We start from the raw sequence: 16,930 nt of genomic DNA, 5'->3' as shown, positions 1-16,930 counted from the left end.
CATCAAGAAAAAAAAATAGCAGTTACAACAGCAGCACGATCTGCGAGTTACTGCCTTCCCAATACTGAATTTATGAGGCTGATACTGGAATTGATATGGTGAAGTGCAAAAATATCTGAGAACAGTAGATTAACATATAGAATAAGTATAGTAATTAACATAATTATTAGAATTTTTTCAGAATTATGACCATGAAACTCACACTGATACCTATATATCTGCAATAAACTCACGCTGGAATGGCTGATTTGCTCTATTTACAATTGCCCCTCTGCATTGTTGAATATCATGGAGGATTAAATATTGTATAAATAAAATTCAAAATGTAGTCGGTCGGAGTCTTGGCTGATATGATATTGATATTTGAGAGTTAACATATGCATATTTAAGAGGGATATAGAAGTTGTTATTCATTTTTATCCCTTAAATTGGTGCTATTCGGTATTAAGTTGGAGGTAAATTAACTTGTCAGGTCTCTCTAGTGGACACTCATGAAATGGAGGCACTTCTTAGAAATTACTTCAAACACATACGCCAATACCAATATCTCTGGAAAAGCTACAATCAGCTGATATATTGGTCCTGCTGACACATATTTAGCGTCTCATCAAGAGGCGTATGCAGTACATTTCCAGTGCTTGATTATATTTTCAGATCTATTTTGTTTGAAGCCTAATTTTGTTCCAAATCGACCCTGATAACATTCATTGTCACTGAAGGAATGTGTTGCACGTCTTCATCAGTCCCACCAGAAGCTGGGACTTCATTAGAAACAGCAGAGCATTGTTTATGAGGCATTAAACTGTGATCCTGCCTCTGCCAGTAAGTATGTCATTACTGAATGCTCTGCGTATGGCGGCTGGTGACTGCCAGACACCAAGCCACTGATTCAAGGCTGCATCCTGCTCACTACAATCATGGCGAGAGAATCTGAAGCATTCCCACCTCCCTCAGGGGAAGCTGCCCCATTTGTAGGGAGTTATGGACTGGACTGAACCGGCCCCTTATGTAGCCTGAATGTGAACATGCAGCAATGCAAAAATCACTTCACTGAATCACACTGGAGTTCTGAAGGGTTGAAAAATGAGAGTGTGAAGTAGGGCTCTGTATATTGCGCACTCATCAAGCAGACCAGCTAATCATTCTTAGATTCATCATGTGCTATATCAGCACCTGCTTGAAGTTATTACATTGCTAGGTTGCTGAGAGCTTGTGAGGTTGTATAATTTCTGGCACACAATGCACTCAAGGAGAAAGTGTGTATCTATTTCAGCAAGATTTCTGTCACATCTGGTTTAAGATGTGACAGAATGCGGTGGCATTGGCAACAACGGCAGTCTCCCGTTATTTTGATCGCGTTACCGCGTTCTTGCTTACCGTTACCACTGTGAGAGCGTAATGTAAACAACCCTCCACAAACAATTTTAACACTGTGGAGAAGATTACAAGTAAACAAATTGCAGGGATGTGGTGCTGCAACACAGCTTGCCCTTGCGTAGCTGGGAGACTGAGGATGCAGACAAAAGAGGCTTTAATCAATTAGTAAGAAACGTGTCTGGCAGGATCCTGCATTTTCAGTCCCCCCACGTCTCCTCGCTCCATATTTGCTTGCTTATTTTAGGGATGGCAAAAAGCACTGACCACTTTTAATATTTTATGCCTTGTCCTTTTCTCCCTACCCGTGGTCGAGTGAGGTGGGATTTTCAAATGCTGATGTTGACTGTGAGGGGTAAGGTAAGATTTCATCTCCAGAAATATTGTCTTTATTGTCTGTTGTCATAAGGAAAGGCTGCGAACGGGGCAGAGCTGAAGAGAACAAGAAGAGGGAACGTGAGCAGAACCAAACTCCAGCCATCAAATAAAATTTCTCATTTCATGTCCTTATTTCTGCACAATTCTTCTGCATTACATGCTACCTCTGCCTGTCACTTTCTGGAAGCTCTGACCTAATTGTACAGATGGTGAAAATGAACAACTCTCATTGTTTTCTTTCATCTTGTATATTAAGCTGTAGGAGACTATCAATGGTGTTCTGATATATGAAAACACCTTGTTCTTACCATTTCCTCATACCACAAGTAATATACCGATGTCTTGAAAATTGTAATCACGAAGCAAAAGACCTCTAATCTAAGAGACTTTTATTTATCTAGTGCTAGTTAATGCATTCATTGATAAAAAAGACTGTTGCATCTCGGCTCCATATGTTCATCTAAGCCAGTCTTGCTTATCTTCGGATGCAGCTGGAGGTTGGTTGACATTTCCCTGAATCCATTTTCTTCATACAGTTACATTCTATTTAACTAATATTGTCATTCTGTTTGTCTAGTATGTTATTTTACTATTGTTGTTTCTGTCTACCCTGCATGTCTGAGATTTATTTATTTATTTTTTTTTTTCAAATTAAGTGTCATTGCTATTGACTGTAAAACCCTTTGAGTCAAAATTGGGATTTTGGGCTATACAAATAACATTGAATTGACCAGAACACTGGCATCATGGACACAAATAACCGCCCGAGGTAAGCAGTGAGTGTAAACAGGTGTACTTTTTAACTTGGTTCATTGGGATTCTTGATGGTGCCAACAGCCAGCGCCAGTGTTCAGAAAACAAAGTCATATAGTGGCTAAAATAAATCAGCCAAAACCAATAATAGGCAGGCCAGCATCTACTCTCTACCAACAGAAATACACCTCCCTTCTCCACTCATTCCTTCTTCCCCACCACTTGGCTGCCCGGTTTGCCTGATGGACTTTCTCCATGGCCATTACAGCCAAAGAAAAAACTCTGTTTTAATGTATTATTACTGTTTGTCTATGTATAGCCTTTGCAAGTTCAATAAAGCATTTGATAACCAGCCAGCTTTTGTCTTGTTGCCTAAAACCCTAAACAGACTCTCAAATTGATGTCAGCATTTGAAGGGTGCCTCTACAGAACTATAATAGTTTGCCGGGGGCTTGTTATGCTAGGTGGACTGCAATCTCACAAAGCAGTTTGTGTTCATTCATTTAGCCTAAACCAGTTCACCAGCAGTGACCTTCAAGCCATTAAACATTGAGATCACCTGGAGGGAACTCATGCATACACAACACAAACTCTACACAATTTCCTATTTATTTTTTCCATTTTAAAATCAGTTTGTCAAAGGTATTTATGAGCAAAATGCTCTCAATCATAACTTACTAGCCTTTCCATCCATCCATCCATATATCCATATTCTACCTCAAGCAGGCCTTGGAGGGAATACCTTGTGGGGCCCGTATGTGCCTGAAAAATGAAAAATAGCTGAACGTACGTCTCAGAGAGGTTGAAGACCTTCTGGGAATCCCCACTCACAATGCGGTATGTGATTGGGTCATTTTCTCTGTCTGTGGCCTGCGGGAAGGAAAAGAAAAGCAAAGTTCTTCAAGATCATATAGTACCGTTACAGCTAAAGGTTATGAGATATGACAGTTGAGCTACAAGGATGCTGGGCTGGAGTCAAAGTGAGCGTACTCTAATGCTGGAGAGTGAAATGTGATAGAGAAGGGAAAAAAATGGTGATTTTGTTGCCTGAAACCACAAACTGCGTACCCAAAATGTCACCAGTTTAAAGACTGTTGTATCATACTGGATGCCACATTGAATTCTACATATTATGCATGTGCCTTGTGTGTGTGTTTGTGTTTGTATTTGTGGGTCATAGACTAACCTGCAGATTGAGCAGAATAGCTCCTATCCTCATGGCCTCGCTGACTTCCAGGCTGTAGGTGAAGAGAGGGAAGCGTGGGGGGCTCTGGTTGTTGGGCGGCAAAACCTCGATGTACACTGTAGTGATGGAGCTCCTGCAGGAATAAAAAGCACACATCAGCCCACTGACAGCATCGGTTTCTCCTCGACAACCTGTTGAGCCGTACTGAAGTACCCAGCCCACAGCATCGTGAAAAATATTCATAAAACATAATCCCACATCAAAGCTGTGTGATTGCAGGAGATAAAAAAAAAAGTCAGCAGGTTTCGGTCACATATCTTTTAAGTGGGCCATTTATCTGATGAGGAGTGGTGTTTCGTGAGTGTTTGTTTGCACATTCGGAAGTATCAAACACAATGCAACCCTTTTATCCACGATTTGATCATGAGCAAAAAAATTAGCTTGCTTAAAATCAGCCAGCGTGTTCTCAGGTGTTCACAGCAGCAAACTTGAAAATGGATCTGACTGCACTGATTACTTATTCATTCACTGTGTGAGAAATCTTTTGCTGAATGGCTAGAAAGTTACAAGTACAAATGTACTTTAAGATGATCTGACATGTGCAGTACAATAAGACCTTGCCTTGTACATTGTGTCATTATGTCCAACTGGAGCCTGCTGTAGCTTCTTTCAATCCTGAGCCATTGAAATGGTCCTTTGCTAGTGTTCGTGTTACCTGGTGAAATCAAAGAGGCCACCTCTACCACCTCCATCTATAACCTCCTAGCATACTTTGCACTGAGATATTTGCTTTTGCACTGAATGAATTATGAAGATAAAGTAGAGACAATGTATGAAACATGTCATACCAGAATCTCAGCAGTGTTAGATGGAACAAGACCATCTGTTTTTTCACTCACAACAGCTCAGAAACGTTATTTCTCTTCAATTTTCTCAATAATTCATAACCCAGAGAAGACTCTCTGTTCCATTCAGAAGCAGAAGAAACACTATAAGCACATCTTGAATTAAGTAAGACTTGTAAAACAACGCATGTTGGTAGCTCCCCTGCAACCCTGAGGAGACTGAAACTGAACTAAAACTGCTTAGAAAAAAGTACCGAAAAGCACATTAAAATCATTTTACCAAGCAAAAATTTGACATAAGAAGAGAGCCAGCATGCAAGACTACTGTACAGTACCTTCTCTGGATCTCTGGTGCATTGTCAGAGGCCTTGACAGTCAGTGCGTAAGATCTTCCCACAGTCAGAGTGACACCAGGCGCCACAGTGATGCGTCCAGTGCGATTACTAATGATGAAGTGTCCCTGGGCACCAGCCAGTATCTCATAGGTCACCAGACCATTCAGTCCCTCATCAGCATCTGCTGCTGTTAACTGGGAGAACAGAGAGAGAGAAAGATACTGATATAGATTTTACAAATAACATGTTTATTTTTATATGCACTTTGTAGTTTTGCAGGGGGAGTTCTGCACAGCTGCCAGCAACGTGGTTACTGAATCAGTCAAGCAGTAAATATTTCCCAGCAGGTGCTCGTGAGTGACTTCAGTCAAATTGCCAAACTACAGTCGATTCATTTCTGTGCCCTGTTATCATTTAAGGAACACATTTAGATACATTCATGGCAACAAATGGCAGGCATTCAGTTGAAAGTACACATGAAAAGTCAGGGTGTTAGAAGTGAAAGTGCAGTGCAGCAGTGAGGCCAAGGGGGGTGGTTACCATGGATCTTATAAGCTCTATTGTCTAGTCTTGCTATTATTTCCTTCATACGGTTTCCTTTCCTGAGTACACTGAAAAAAAAAACAATAACAATAAATCGATCATTTCTCGCACACTCTGTTATCAAATGAATTTAGCAGCCACCATTTCCTTCAAGCCAATTATTTAGGCATCCTGCTGCTTGTAATTATGAGACCTCATGGTGTGGCCGGCTTTGTATCTTTAAGGCCTTGAAACTTTAATCCAGGCTGCCCAGACCTCCTTTTTCATGCCTCTGACGCTGGGAGTAAAAGCTGGACCATCGAATAAGTAGCAGCATCCTCAGGGGGCCTGCGGCTCTCATAAACGGTTTATAAAAATCGGTTAAGCGGTCATACCAGACACTCTGTGACCCCTGGCCTCATTTCGGGGAGGGTGAAGCGGCTGGTTTTTAAGACAGATTAAACTTGACCTTTTTTGGCATATGACATTTTTTTTGGAGTGGTTGTGCTGAGAGGACAGATCAACTGCAAGACGAAAAGATCATGCTCCGACTACCAAGTAAGAGACAATGAAATGATGGAAGTCTCCACCTTAATAGATACAGCAGGAGAGGGTTATGGATTTGCATTTGGATGACCGTGTGCGCATGTATATGTGCCTGCGCGTGTCCTTATACATGTTCTATGCATGCATGTGGATGCTTGCTTTGGTTGGTTATTTGTGTGTGTATGAAAAGAAAAGAAAATCACATCCTTTAAAGCCAGCATATTAATAAAATTAAGGAAACGAGCCCTTTAAAATCCTCTCCCTTTCATGGAGAGGATCGATGAAATGGTCATCACGGCTGCCTACCACAATAAATTAACCTCAGTCATGACAGCAGCTGATCTACCGAGTAAAAGGCTTCCCAGGCCCGTGGACGGTGGACGGACAGAAACATTCTCTCCGACTTGTCTGTCATGACTGCAGATGAGACGGAGGGAACTGTTCCAGGGGTTTGCCTGTCAACACAATGCTCTGGATTGTTGCGGTTACTTGCTTTGAGCATGAAAGGACGTGTGTGAGAGAGATTCTGTGTGATGAGGACAAAGACGGAGGCGTGAAGCAGAGTGCCAGAGCAAGAGAGCAAAAGAAAGGCGAGAGGACATTTGTTGGATTGATTACCTGCAGTACTGTCTCCCCCGGCTGCATGTCTGTGAAGACTTCAACGCTGTAGGAGACCTCAGCAAACGTGGGCGTATTGTCATTTGCATCAATGACCAGGATGTTGACAGTTACTGGGCTACTCTGCTGGACACCATCTGAAGCCACCATCTGTAAAAGACAAGAGAAATAAGTGCCGTGGCTTTAGAAACTCAAGGCAAGTAAACATGTTGAACGAAATCACAGGAAACAGATCTTTTTATTCAAGCTTACGCTTTCAGGATTGTTCTGCTTTGATAAGACGTGTCAAACCGCAACATGTTTCTACCACTACAATGAAGTCACTTACACTTTGCCTTTGTATAAGTTCATTTTTCATTCCCTTAACATTAGAAAAGCTTTTACAGAGATGAGAGGAGAGAGCTTGTACGAGGCCTGCCTAAAGGACAGTTTGCTAACAGAGCGAACTGCATGTTTATTTGTCCCTGGCAGCTCTGATCTCCAGTACTTACTTGGCAAGGAACTGAGAAAATGGACTGAAAGAGCAACAAATGAAGTGTAGGAAAGAAGAAATCTAAACAGCAACTGTGGCAGCAGCAAGAAATACATGCTTCTGTGGAGGAAATTGCTTTTCCCCCCAAATTTTGCCTTCAATGCTAAAAGGGAAATGACACATCCTGCTGGTTATACTGTACAATATACATCAGGAAGGTGCCTTTAGTAGCAGCTAAACATTCACAGCGAAGGTGTTGTACAGAAACACATGATAACATATACGACAGCAGCTATTTTCTCTCCCATCAAACAGTGTTTTTGTTCTCCAGCCAGTCACAAGATGCCAAGACATTTTTTGAAAGCCAGGGGGGAGAGCAGATTTAGATTTACTGAGTCATCACAACTGTATGTAGAGACACTCCATACACATGTGCAAGCACTGACACATGTCTCTGCACAAACACACACCTACATAAAACAGATGTAAACAGTGTCATGCCTGCCTCCTCATCCCTCTCTTCCTCCTCACACACACAGTGACAGTAGGCACTGAAACAAAACATACACAAAACAATCTCTGAAGGCTGATATTTATCTAAATTAGATCAGTGTGCTCTCTCTCCTTCCGGTCCAGGATACACAGAGTAATTATAAAATTGATTTCAATGCTAGCGGAAAGACAACATTTCTCTCAATCACAATCTCCAAAATAACATCTATCTTCAGAGAAGCAAAAGAATAACTTTCGAAACCTCAATGCTCTTATCTAGTAAGCATGATGTTAACAAGCTTTTAGCAAGGACTGCATTCACTTGTAATGTCTGATAATATAGCCAATTAAGGTGGTTTCTACAGGATGCTGCATCTTGTCTTGCACATCATTTCAACTTTAGAGCTGAAGAGAAACATCCAGCTCATGAGTTGAAGCCACTGCATTGACTCTTGTACTGAATTAGTTGTACGTTCTAAAACATTTGGACACAATGGAACGATGTGAAAAGTTGGCGCACCCAACAAAAATTATGTCACAGGGCACTTTCGTCCAATGCTTTTTACATTGCATCCACAAAGGCTGCAGAGACTATTGGACCTTATGGACCATAAGTTCGACCTGCTCCCCAACAGCAGCGCTGGGCTGCGCAGTGTCTCCCTGCAGGGTTCCTGAGGCAAATGGTACTAAAAAGAGCTCAAAGTGTACACATTTGGAATATTTCGAGTATCAGATCCCTCTTTAGTAAGAGCTTTGCTATTAATTATTTTATCTCTCAACATGATTGTGGTTTTCTATTTTTAAATGAATGTTGGCTTTCCTGAAGTGCCTCTACCATAGTACAAGACTATTACTATTAGAATTATCTCCTGCAAATTACACTTTCCTGCACTGATGTAGGCGAGATAAGAGGAGGAGGAGTTACCAGTATCTTCTCTAATAATTTCACTAGCTCCAAATGCTGTTTTGGAGACTTTTTAAGCTTTGAATACTTTGCTTTGGTAATTAAAGCTCAGCAGTCTGCACTAACTGTGATCTGTTCTATCAATATTGTCTACCGACCCCCTAAGCAAAACACCAGTGTTTTATCTGAGTTTTCTGATTTTACGTGAATGTTCTTGGGGTTACGATAGGATTATTTTACCGGGCAATTGTCACTGTTACACCATTGACGCTGCTTATACCCTCATTAACAGCTGATCCTGATTTTGAAAGCGGCCCTAACAAACCCAGCATTACACCTCAGACTCTACAGTGAACCGAATCATCCCTGCTCAGAAACGCCTGCCCTCTCCAGGGAACCATCCCCACAGAGCTCACTGCTGGTCTTCTGATGCCCTTTAATCCAGAAGAATCCCCTAGGATGGAAGGAGCTATTGTATTGAACTGTTAAACACTGCCATCCCCCTGAGCAGTGCAGAGACAAATGACTTTAGTAAACCAGGCTGTAGCAGCAGTGAAACTGACACTTAAATAAACCTGTGTAAAACACCATACAGTGGGAAGATTAAAAAACATCAAAAAGATTATGATAACCCACTTCAGAACCCTAGTGGAACATGAAGGTAGCTGGAGTTCAGTGGGAATGAACTTTTCATACACTTATAGACATATAACGATAGACATGCCCTCTATATGTATGATTAGTTTCACATTTTGAAAGAATGTTTATTTCTTGCTAAGAGTTTGAGGAGATCGTTGTCCTGAAGAGAAATTTGAGAGGATTGATACCACTCTCATGTTTGTTCTTGAACAGACTGAACAGTCCAGATATAACATATTTAGTAGTGAGCTTTAGAGGTGCTGATGCCAGGGTAGCTGTTCCCCTCATACTTCCTGTCTTTAAACTAAGCCAAAGCTAACCAGCTGCTGGCTGCAGCTTCATCTTCATGGACAGATATGGTATCGATCTTTTCATTTAACTCTTGGCAAGAAAACAAATGAACATTTTCCCTAAATGTCAAACTATTCTTTTCAAATTTTATAAAGTCTGATTCGACGGCAGAGCGATTAATGTTACATCACACAATTGTGTGATTGCTTATTTTCAAAGCTTTGTACAGTTGTTTGTGAGTGTTTAAAGTATTTATGACTAAGTTTAATGTTTACTGTACAGTGAGATGTGTATTGGCACCATTGATACTTTACTTTTTATTCTGGTTTCACAGTTTTAAATGGACTGATTGTATGTTTGGCACTTTGTATTGTACACATAAAAGAACCAAACCAACCAACACAACCAAAAGCCTGATGACAGTAGGTTCAGGTGTTTTGACCATTTTCTTCAGACTGTGTTACCAAGTCTCCAGGTAATCTGCTTCCTTTGACTCCTGTCATCTACAGAATGCCTGCAGGGCAAAATCATGGCTTTGTGTGGTGAGGACTTGCTTTGCTTCATTAATCGATAAACCTGTAGTTCTCAAATTCGGGAGCAGTATGGTCACTACTGGGACTTTTGTTTACTTTATACCTTTTTGCTGTTGTGTTGCAACTGCTACAAATTCCATTTATATACAACGACAACAACAATATTTTTTTCAACTGAGTGCACAGTTCTGATGTGCCTTTGGTTCACATTTGGATCTAAATCTATAAATGCACATGAACAGACTGTTTTACTGCTATTTGACCACAGATAAAGGTCATACTGCTCTAAAAGTGTCAGGTCAGCTTCGTATCTGCAGGTGCCTCTTGGTATAGAGCTAACCTGTGACTTCTATTAATATACATAGAATAGGAGATGTAGGTCACAGGGCTTCAGCGCTGTCATGCAGATATTTATACAGAGTCCGAGGCGTACCGTGAAAGTATAGGCCATCTGCTTCTCCCGATCCACAGGTTTAAGAAGCCTCAGGTAGCGGACTATCCCAGTTGGGGTCAGGCCGAAGATCGTGGTGTAGTCATCCAGAGTAATCTTCACCATGGGGTCTTTTGTCTTCCAACAAAAAGATATACAAAAAGAAACATGTTACCATGGCGACACAAGCGTTTCATCAGCTGTTCCAGGGCCGCAGCTGTGGGGCTGATATTTTGATCATCCAAAGAGTTGAAAAAGTAATAGGCTGGCAGGTCCCTCATCTGTCTTCAGAAAACAGAGGGGACGGAGCTGAGGATGGAACCAGAAACCAATGACTTTTTGACATGACTGTATCAATAAAGAAAGGAAGAAAAGATGACCTCGGCTAAAACATTGTAAACCCATTACCGCCCCTGTTCCTTTTCAGGGAAAAATATAATAAGAAGAGCCATTTACCAAAGATGTGTCATCACTGCTGTGGTTAGACAAATAAACCTGCAGTCCATGGCTGTGAGTCGGCTTCGATTCACGTCCATCAATGGGTCCTCTTTAGAGAGTTTGGTAAACATTAGGACTGGGTGGCTTATTGATTTTGTTATCTCTGTTTCCACTTCACTTTGATTTGTTAATCTTCTCCAAAGACTGAGTGAAGGGATATTTTTAAAGATGAACTAAAGGTAGCGGTGCTCTCTGCTCTCTCAGCACAGTTAGGGTCTGGAAAGCATTCTCCACTGTGGTGGGCAGACACAAACATGCACCCTCACACTCACACAGTTTGTTAATTAATCGAACAAATATGTCAAAACACCTCGATCATCCAACCACACACGCAAAAATCAGTTCATATAAAAAAAATATTTTCAAAGAGCAGGCTGGCATTCAAAGAGAATAATTGCACAAGATTTGACGTAAGCAAGTGCAGAAAACCACAGCAAATGCATCTATCTGCATATAAAGAAAGAGAACACAGCACAGCAGAACACTCCAAACACACACTCCCATTAGGATAGAAAAGTCAGCGTACACCCGTCATTACCGGAGACCTGCTTAGCAGTTAATTCACCATTTACGAAACTTTGAGATAACAGAAAATATATCATTTCTGCTGTTGTGAGCAAACTGGAAAGCTCACAATTGTTTTTGTTTTTTTTTCCAAAATTGAGTTGCAAAGTTTATAATTGCATGTTGATGATGTCTCCAGCAGGGATGAGTGCTCTCACTTTGTTTCCACGCTCCGCAGAGTGATGTATGAATTAACAGTAGGGATGTCCCGAGTCAATTTGCAGAGCAGGGATCAAGCTGATCAAGGTTTTATTAATGGATCGGTATTGACTACATAAACCTATCCAATCCTGACCCTTTGTTTATTGTAGCTTATTGCGCTCCAGGTACATCAGGTGTCAAAAAACATAAACATTTGAATGATATCCATGCTGACATTGTGCCACAGTAAGCCAAAGCGATTAATATTCAGGTACACCAAACAAACAAAACAAAACAAATGTGTTTAACCTTCAGCATTAGTTCAGAGTGGAAATGAAGAGAAGTTCTGTCTCTCCGGCCTCGATAGCCCCACACTGACACTCAAGACAGTATACAAGACACTATGATGCCATGCAATATATAGTAAGAGACCAATTAATGCTGTGATGCAGGTTTAATGCAGAGCTATTAAGCAGTCGAATCTCTTAATTGACTTGGCTTCACTGATGTAAATGTAGGTCTACTTTAAGCTATTAAGAGTGCACCATGCAGCTGTATTATGCAGGAAAACATAAATATTGGATTAATCTCAGCATCAGGAGACACCCAATATTAAAAGGACTCACATGGGCAATTAGGAGCAAAAAACTCAATTGGGACATCCCTAAATTACACCGTGTGTGTGTGTGTGTGTGTGTGTGTGTGTGTGTGTGTGTGTGTGTGTGTGTGTGTGTGTCATTGCATCTAAAAGCAGCCCTTTTACCTACAGGTGTATCACCAGGATCCAGCTACAACAAGGAAACAAATACAGCAGGAAAATGACTCATGAACCTTCTGTGAGTACACAACACAAACACATGAATAAATGTGGACTTTTAATCAATATTTACACAATGCACTACAAGCGCGTTGTGTTTGTATGCGCACATGCATGGGTGGACGTGTGCAAAGAGGAGGCAACTGTGAGCACAGGCAGATAAGGGCACTTTCTTTCTACCTCCTCAATGTCGTTATCCAGTGCGATGATTCCCAGGGGGGCAGTGAGGTTAGAACTGACTGAGATAGTTGTACCCACTGGGGAGGACTCGCTCACGTAGCCCTGATAGGTGGCAAACTGGAAATATGGTGCCTGGTTGTTCTCATCCAGGATCTCGATAATGAGGTCAGCGTAGGCTGGGAGGGGGTGACCGTTATCCTGTTCAGCCTGAAAAATAGAAAATGAATAGGAAAAGGAAAAAAATGAAAGAGAGATATTCAAATATCAACAAGGCTTTAAAGAAGTCTGAAAACCAGCCTGCTGGATGTTTATTTATTTCACTAATAACGAGCTGGATGATGAGACATTATAAGAGTTATGCTGTCCCAAATCTTATGCGAGTCGTTTCTCTGAGTGTCATTTCAATTACAGAAAGTTACATTGACTAAATTTAATCAGGAGCCCGCTTAGGATTAGGCCTTAGTAATTACTGGGGTACTTAACGCAAATACCATTATTTGTAGGGGAGCGACAGTAATTAGTGGCTCTAGCTACTCCATCAAATGAGTGACCAACGATAGAAGGAGGAAATATTACTAAGTCTGTACCAAAATTAACCAGTTAAATAGTAAACGAGTGTAGTAGCACTTGATTTTAGTCTGAGCCGTCTCCACTGGTGATTGTGCAAACTGAACAGAACTGAATTCTCTGTATTTCTGCACATTGTCTCCATTTTTCCTGAAAGCTTGTGGAGCAGCCTGATATAATAAAATCCTAGCTGACACCTCTTCATCTCTTCAGTGCGTTGATATTCTCGTCTAGAAACAGGCATGCAGCAGCCAGCCATAGACCTCAAGTCATTTAAATGTCACTGTGCAAGTCTGCTAAAGACAACAATGTGGGATAAACAGCAAAGTTAAAAAAGCTGAATCAGGTAATGGTCAGTTCTTGAGAGTACCAGCGATATTCTCCAAAAATCCAATTCCTGCTGCATGAAATCAATAGACTTCCTTAACCTATAAAATATTAACAAATGCTCAAGCATGCAGTATAACTGAACATAATAAATGTTACAACCCAGCTTACACATAAAGCCCTGGAGCTGTACACACAAAACGAACGAGTGAAACGATTACTCAAAATTCCTATTTGTGTCACGTACAGTCAACGTGCCAAGCTATACTGCACGATCACCGTAGCATAAACATTCCTCCCCTTGCACAGTTGGAGGCCAACGCGACTGCTTCCATAACACAGTATATTAGCACAAATCAAAAATTGTGCTCCTCAAACTGCAAAAAAAAAAAAAAAACTACAGAAGCTGTACTGCATCTGACAGCAGTCCAGTGAGACCAAACCAAATGAACGTGGTCTGGTCAAGCTGTCGCTGCAATCTTTTCCCTCCTAAGCACATATGTCACTATTGGTTCCCACACTGGGATGCTTCAGAAACATTAAGGCTTTGAAAATACAGATGGAGAGGGGGAGTGAGACGACATCAGTTTAAGCCATGACCTGGAACTAATTCTGCACATTAGCTCGATTTCACTGGGCTTGTGTTGCAGAGTGCCGATTGTAAGAGTTCTGCTGCTAAATGTGGGGCCACAAAACTCTTGTTTTCTCTTGTTTATTGTCTGGTGTGAATACCCTATGACTGCATGCTCCACACTTTCTCAGTTCTGGAACATCGAGTTGAGTTTCACTCCAGTTTCACAACTGTTTTTATTACAGTGTTACACTGCATGTTATGCTGGACTATCTTTCCTGAAAATTGGCTACCTTTTCCCCTTATCTGAGTGATAATAAAGAACACCCACACTGCGCTGACCCAAAGATGCAATCTGCTCACACAAACACCTGAGGGAAAAGCGCCATCATTGACAGAGAAAGCGTGTGTGCCAGGATTTCTTTTTCCTCGACATTCACACACACATTTTTGTCAAAGAGAGAGAAAAGACAGGGTGTAGGATTACAGTGTTCCCTGGTGATTTAGCTCTTTAGCGATGTCCCTGTCTCTGGGAGGCAGTACTAAATGACCTGCGCTCCACTGCTACAACACACAGGCCTGCAGGAGATATGCTGCTACCAAAAATCATTGTTTATCACTCAGTCTTGATCCTCCTGTCCTGACGCCATCATCCTCAGACTGTCATACTGCATTTCTTTGCTTTTATTTCCTTTAAAACAGATGTTTTCTATCCATGTTCAGGTGCCTTTGTCACCTGTCTTCATTTCAGCCCAGTTGTCTTTATGGATATGGCTCCATCGGGATCAATCGGGACTTGTGAAGACCAACAGATGTGTTTTTCTGAAACATGCTTGAGTTGCTGCAGCTCATTCCAGCATCAGCTTTTTATCTCCTAAAGCATTTACCATGTACACCACATACTGTGCTACATCAGAGCACTCTCAGGATACCAAAGTCTAATTCTCACTTTCCTGCCCCTCTGAGTCCTTGAGCAATGGTTCCTCCCCCTCTCTATAATGCTGGTAGATAAGGCTCCTTCCACCCTCCACACACATCTCTCTATCTGTGCTGGTGTTTTCCTGCTCCCCCTTTGAACTGTCTCCCCTCCTCCAGCTATGTACAATCTTCCCAAAGACATGTAAAATGGCTCTAATACTGTATGATCAATCTCCCCTCGTTTCCTTCCTCTTGTGGAAAGCAACTCTTCCTCTCATCTCTTTGCTCCCCTGCCACCCTGGTAAACAGCAGGTCACACAGTGCTCAGAGGTGTCTCGAGGTTAGTGATGGGTGGATGGAAAGTTCATCCGCACTGCTGCTCTGCACCAGCAGCACCGAGGCAATCCCTGACTCTGCTCTAAATTAGGATTCATGAGAGCACAGCAGCCTATCCTCCTGCTAAGTCCATAAATCATCACATCTTTTTCACCCCATCTCCAAAGCAGCTAAAGATAAGGTAAATGGCCTTCAGGACTCAGGTTATCTCGGTGGAGTGGGCAAGGGTGCATGCTTAACTTATGGCGATATGAGCTAAACTTGTTGCAGCATGCACATGGAAAAAATGTGCAAACAGAACCATTCTGATGAAATTCAGAGGTAGCAGGAGCATAAGCTTCCATTTGGCATGACTTTAAACCAGTTTTCATGACCAAACACTCCTGATTCCTGTGTATGCTTGACAAATAAAATGCATAACCACAATAATCGCAAAGTACATTGTTATACAGTAAGTACCGGTGAGTACTGTGGAGTATGGAGCATGTGGAAATGTGATGATGGGTGGACAGAGCAGTGCGCTTACAGTTACCATGAGGTGTGTCTCCGCTGTCTTTGCTGAACTGGTCTGATTCACATTGTGTGGAATCCACTTGAAAATGGATATGAATGTCTTAATATATCATGTTTGATCTATATTAGTTAATCATACTTTATGTGATAATTATCTCGTTGTTGGCCTTGGGCTTGATTCATCTGTCACTAGTGTTGTGTCTATTGACATCATTCTTTTATTAAAAGCACTTGTACAGATAAAAGCAATAGCTTCATATGAAAATATCTTCTTTGTTCGTCTAATGGCGTTTCCACTGGGGTGTTGATAAGCTTTCTATTCTATAGGGATCTCCTTTCAATAATGTAAAAAATCCAGCCGAAGCAAGAGAAAAAAGAAACAGTGGCTGAAATAGCTCAATATCTGTCTACTGAAGCAAGGCTAGTTGATCAGTTTGCATCTGACCCCATGTGGACGCATGATAAATCCACGACCAGTCGTCTCACAGCACTGCCTGTCCTCTGTTCCAAGAGCTGAACATTTTTCCACACAATCGACATTATGCCTGATCTTTAGAAACTATGGACTTTGGCATGCATGGCCAGTGACCTACCAGCCAATGTACTACTAGCCTACTGTGAGTGTAGACTAAAAGATCACTTGGTCTAGAGTGATTTCAAAAATATGACCAGGCCTGGAAAACACAATTTTCAAATTTCATGACTTTTCTAGGTTTGTCATGAATGTGCTGTGCGAACCCTGTAAAGGTTTTTGGATATTTTTAATCCAAGTATGTTTGTTTTTTTTTCCTCCAGCCTAACAGGACTCTGCAGATCTGTGAGTGAACAACACCCACAAATTCTTCTATTTTAGTTTGGTGTAATGGCTCACAGCAGTCTGAAGTTGATCCTATTTTGTTCTACTCATGATGTGACCTTACATTACTCAGTTTGTTGAGGTGAGTTTAGTCACACAGAACTATTGCCATCAGTTTAGGGAACGTCCTGTCACCTTTAATAACATTAAACCACCATTCATCCTGATAATGCAAAAACAAAGGCGTGAATAATGTTACTGTTTACCTTGATGATGAGCGTGAACCTCTGATACAAGTCCCTGCTGATGGGCTGCAGAACACGCAGCTCTGCAGTGGTTCTGTTCAGGGAGAAATACTCTGGATATGTGACTGGATGACCTAGA

The 16,930-nt window shown here is 41.5% G+C and overlaps 1 protein-coding gene across 2 annotated transcripts in view; it reads right to left on the bottom strand.

Annotated features, from left to right (window-relative positions):
• Nucleotides 1-16,930, bottom strand: part of LOC139340921 (protocadherin-15-like) — a 189,849-nt gene that overhangs the window by 75,223 nt on the left and 97,696 nt on the right. For both annotated transcript variants that reach the window (XR_011602971.1, XM_070977057.1), the window contains exons 12-18: nt 16,813-16,925; nt 12,519-12,725; nt 10,322-10,456; nt 6,558-6,707; nt 4,872-5,065; nt 3,692-3,824; nt 3,296-3,375 (exon numbers count right to left, since the gene is read on the bottom strand). Coding sequence is in view for 1 of the 2 variants with exons in the window: in XM_070977057.1 (XP_070833158.1) it covers nt 3,296-3,375; nt 3,692-3,824; nt 4,872-5,065; nt 6,558-6,707; nt 10,322-10,456; nt 12,519-12,725; nt 16,813-16,925 (1,012 nt within the window). In the remaining variant the exon portion in view is untranslated. The remainder of the gene's footprint in view (nt 1-3,295; nt 3,376-3,691; nt 3,825-4,871; nt 5,066-6,557; nt 6,708-10,321; nt 10,457-12,518; nt 12,726-16,812; nt 16,926-16,930) is intronic.

The sequence above is a fragment of the Chaetodon trifascialis genome, chromosome 13 (genome assembly GCF_039877785.1).
Source record: "Chaetodon trifascialis isolate fChaTrf1 chromosome 13, fChaTrf1.hap1, whole genome shotgun sequence".
NCBI lineage: Eukaryota > Metazoa > Chordata > Actinopteri > Chaetodontiformes > Chaetodontidae > Chaetodon > Chaetodon trifascialis.
This window is presented reverse-complemented; position numbering and strand designations above follow the sequence as displayed.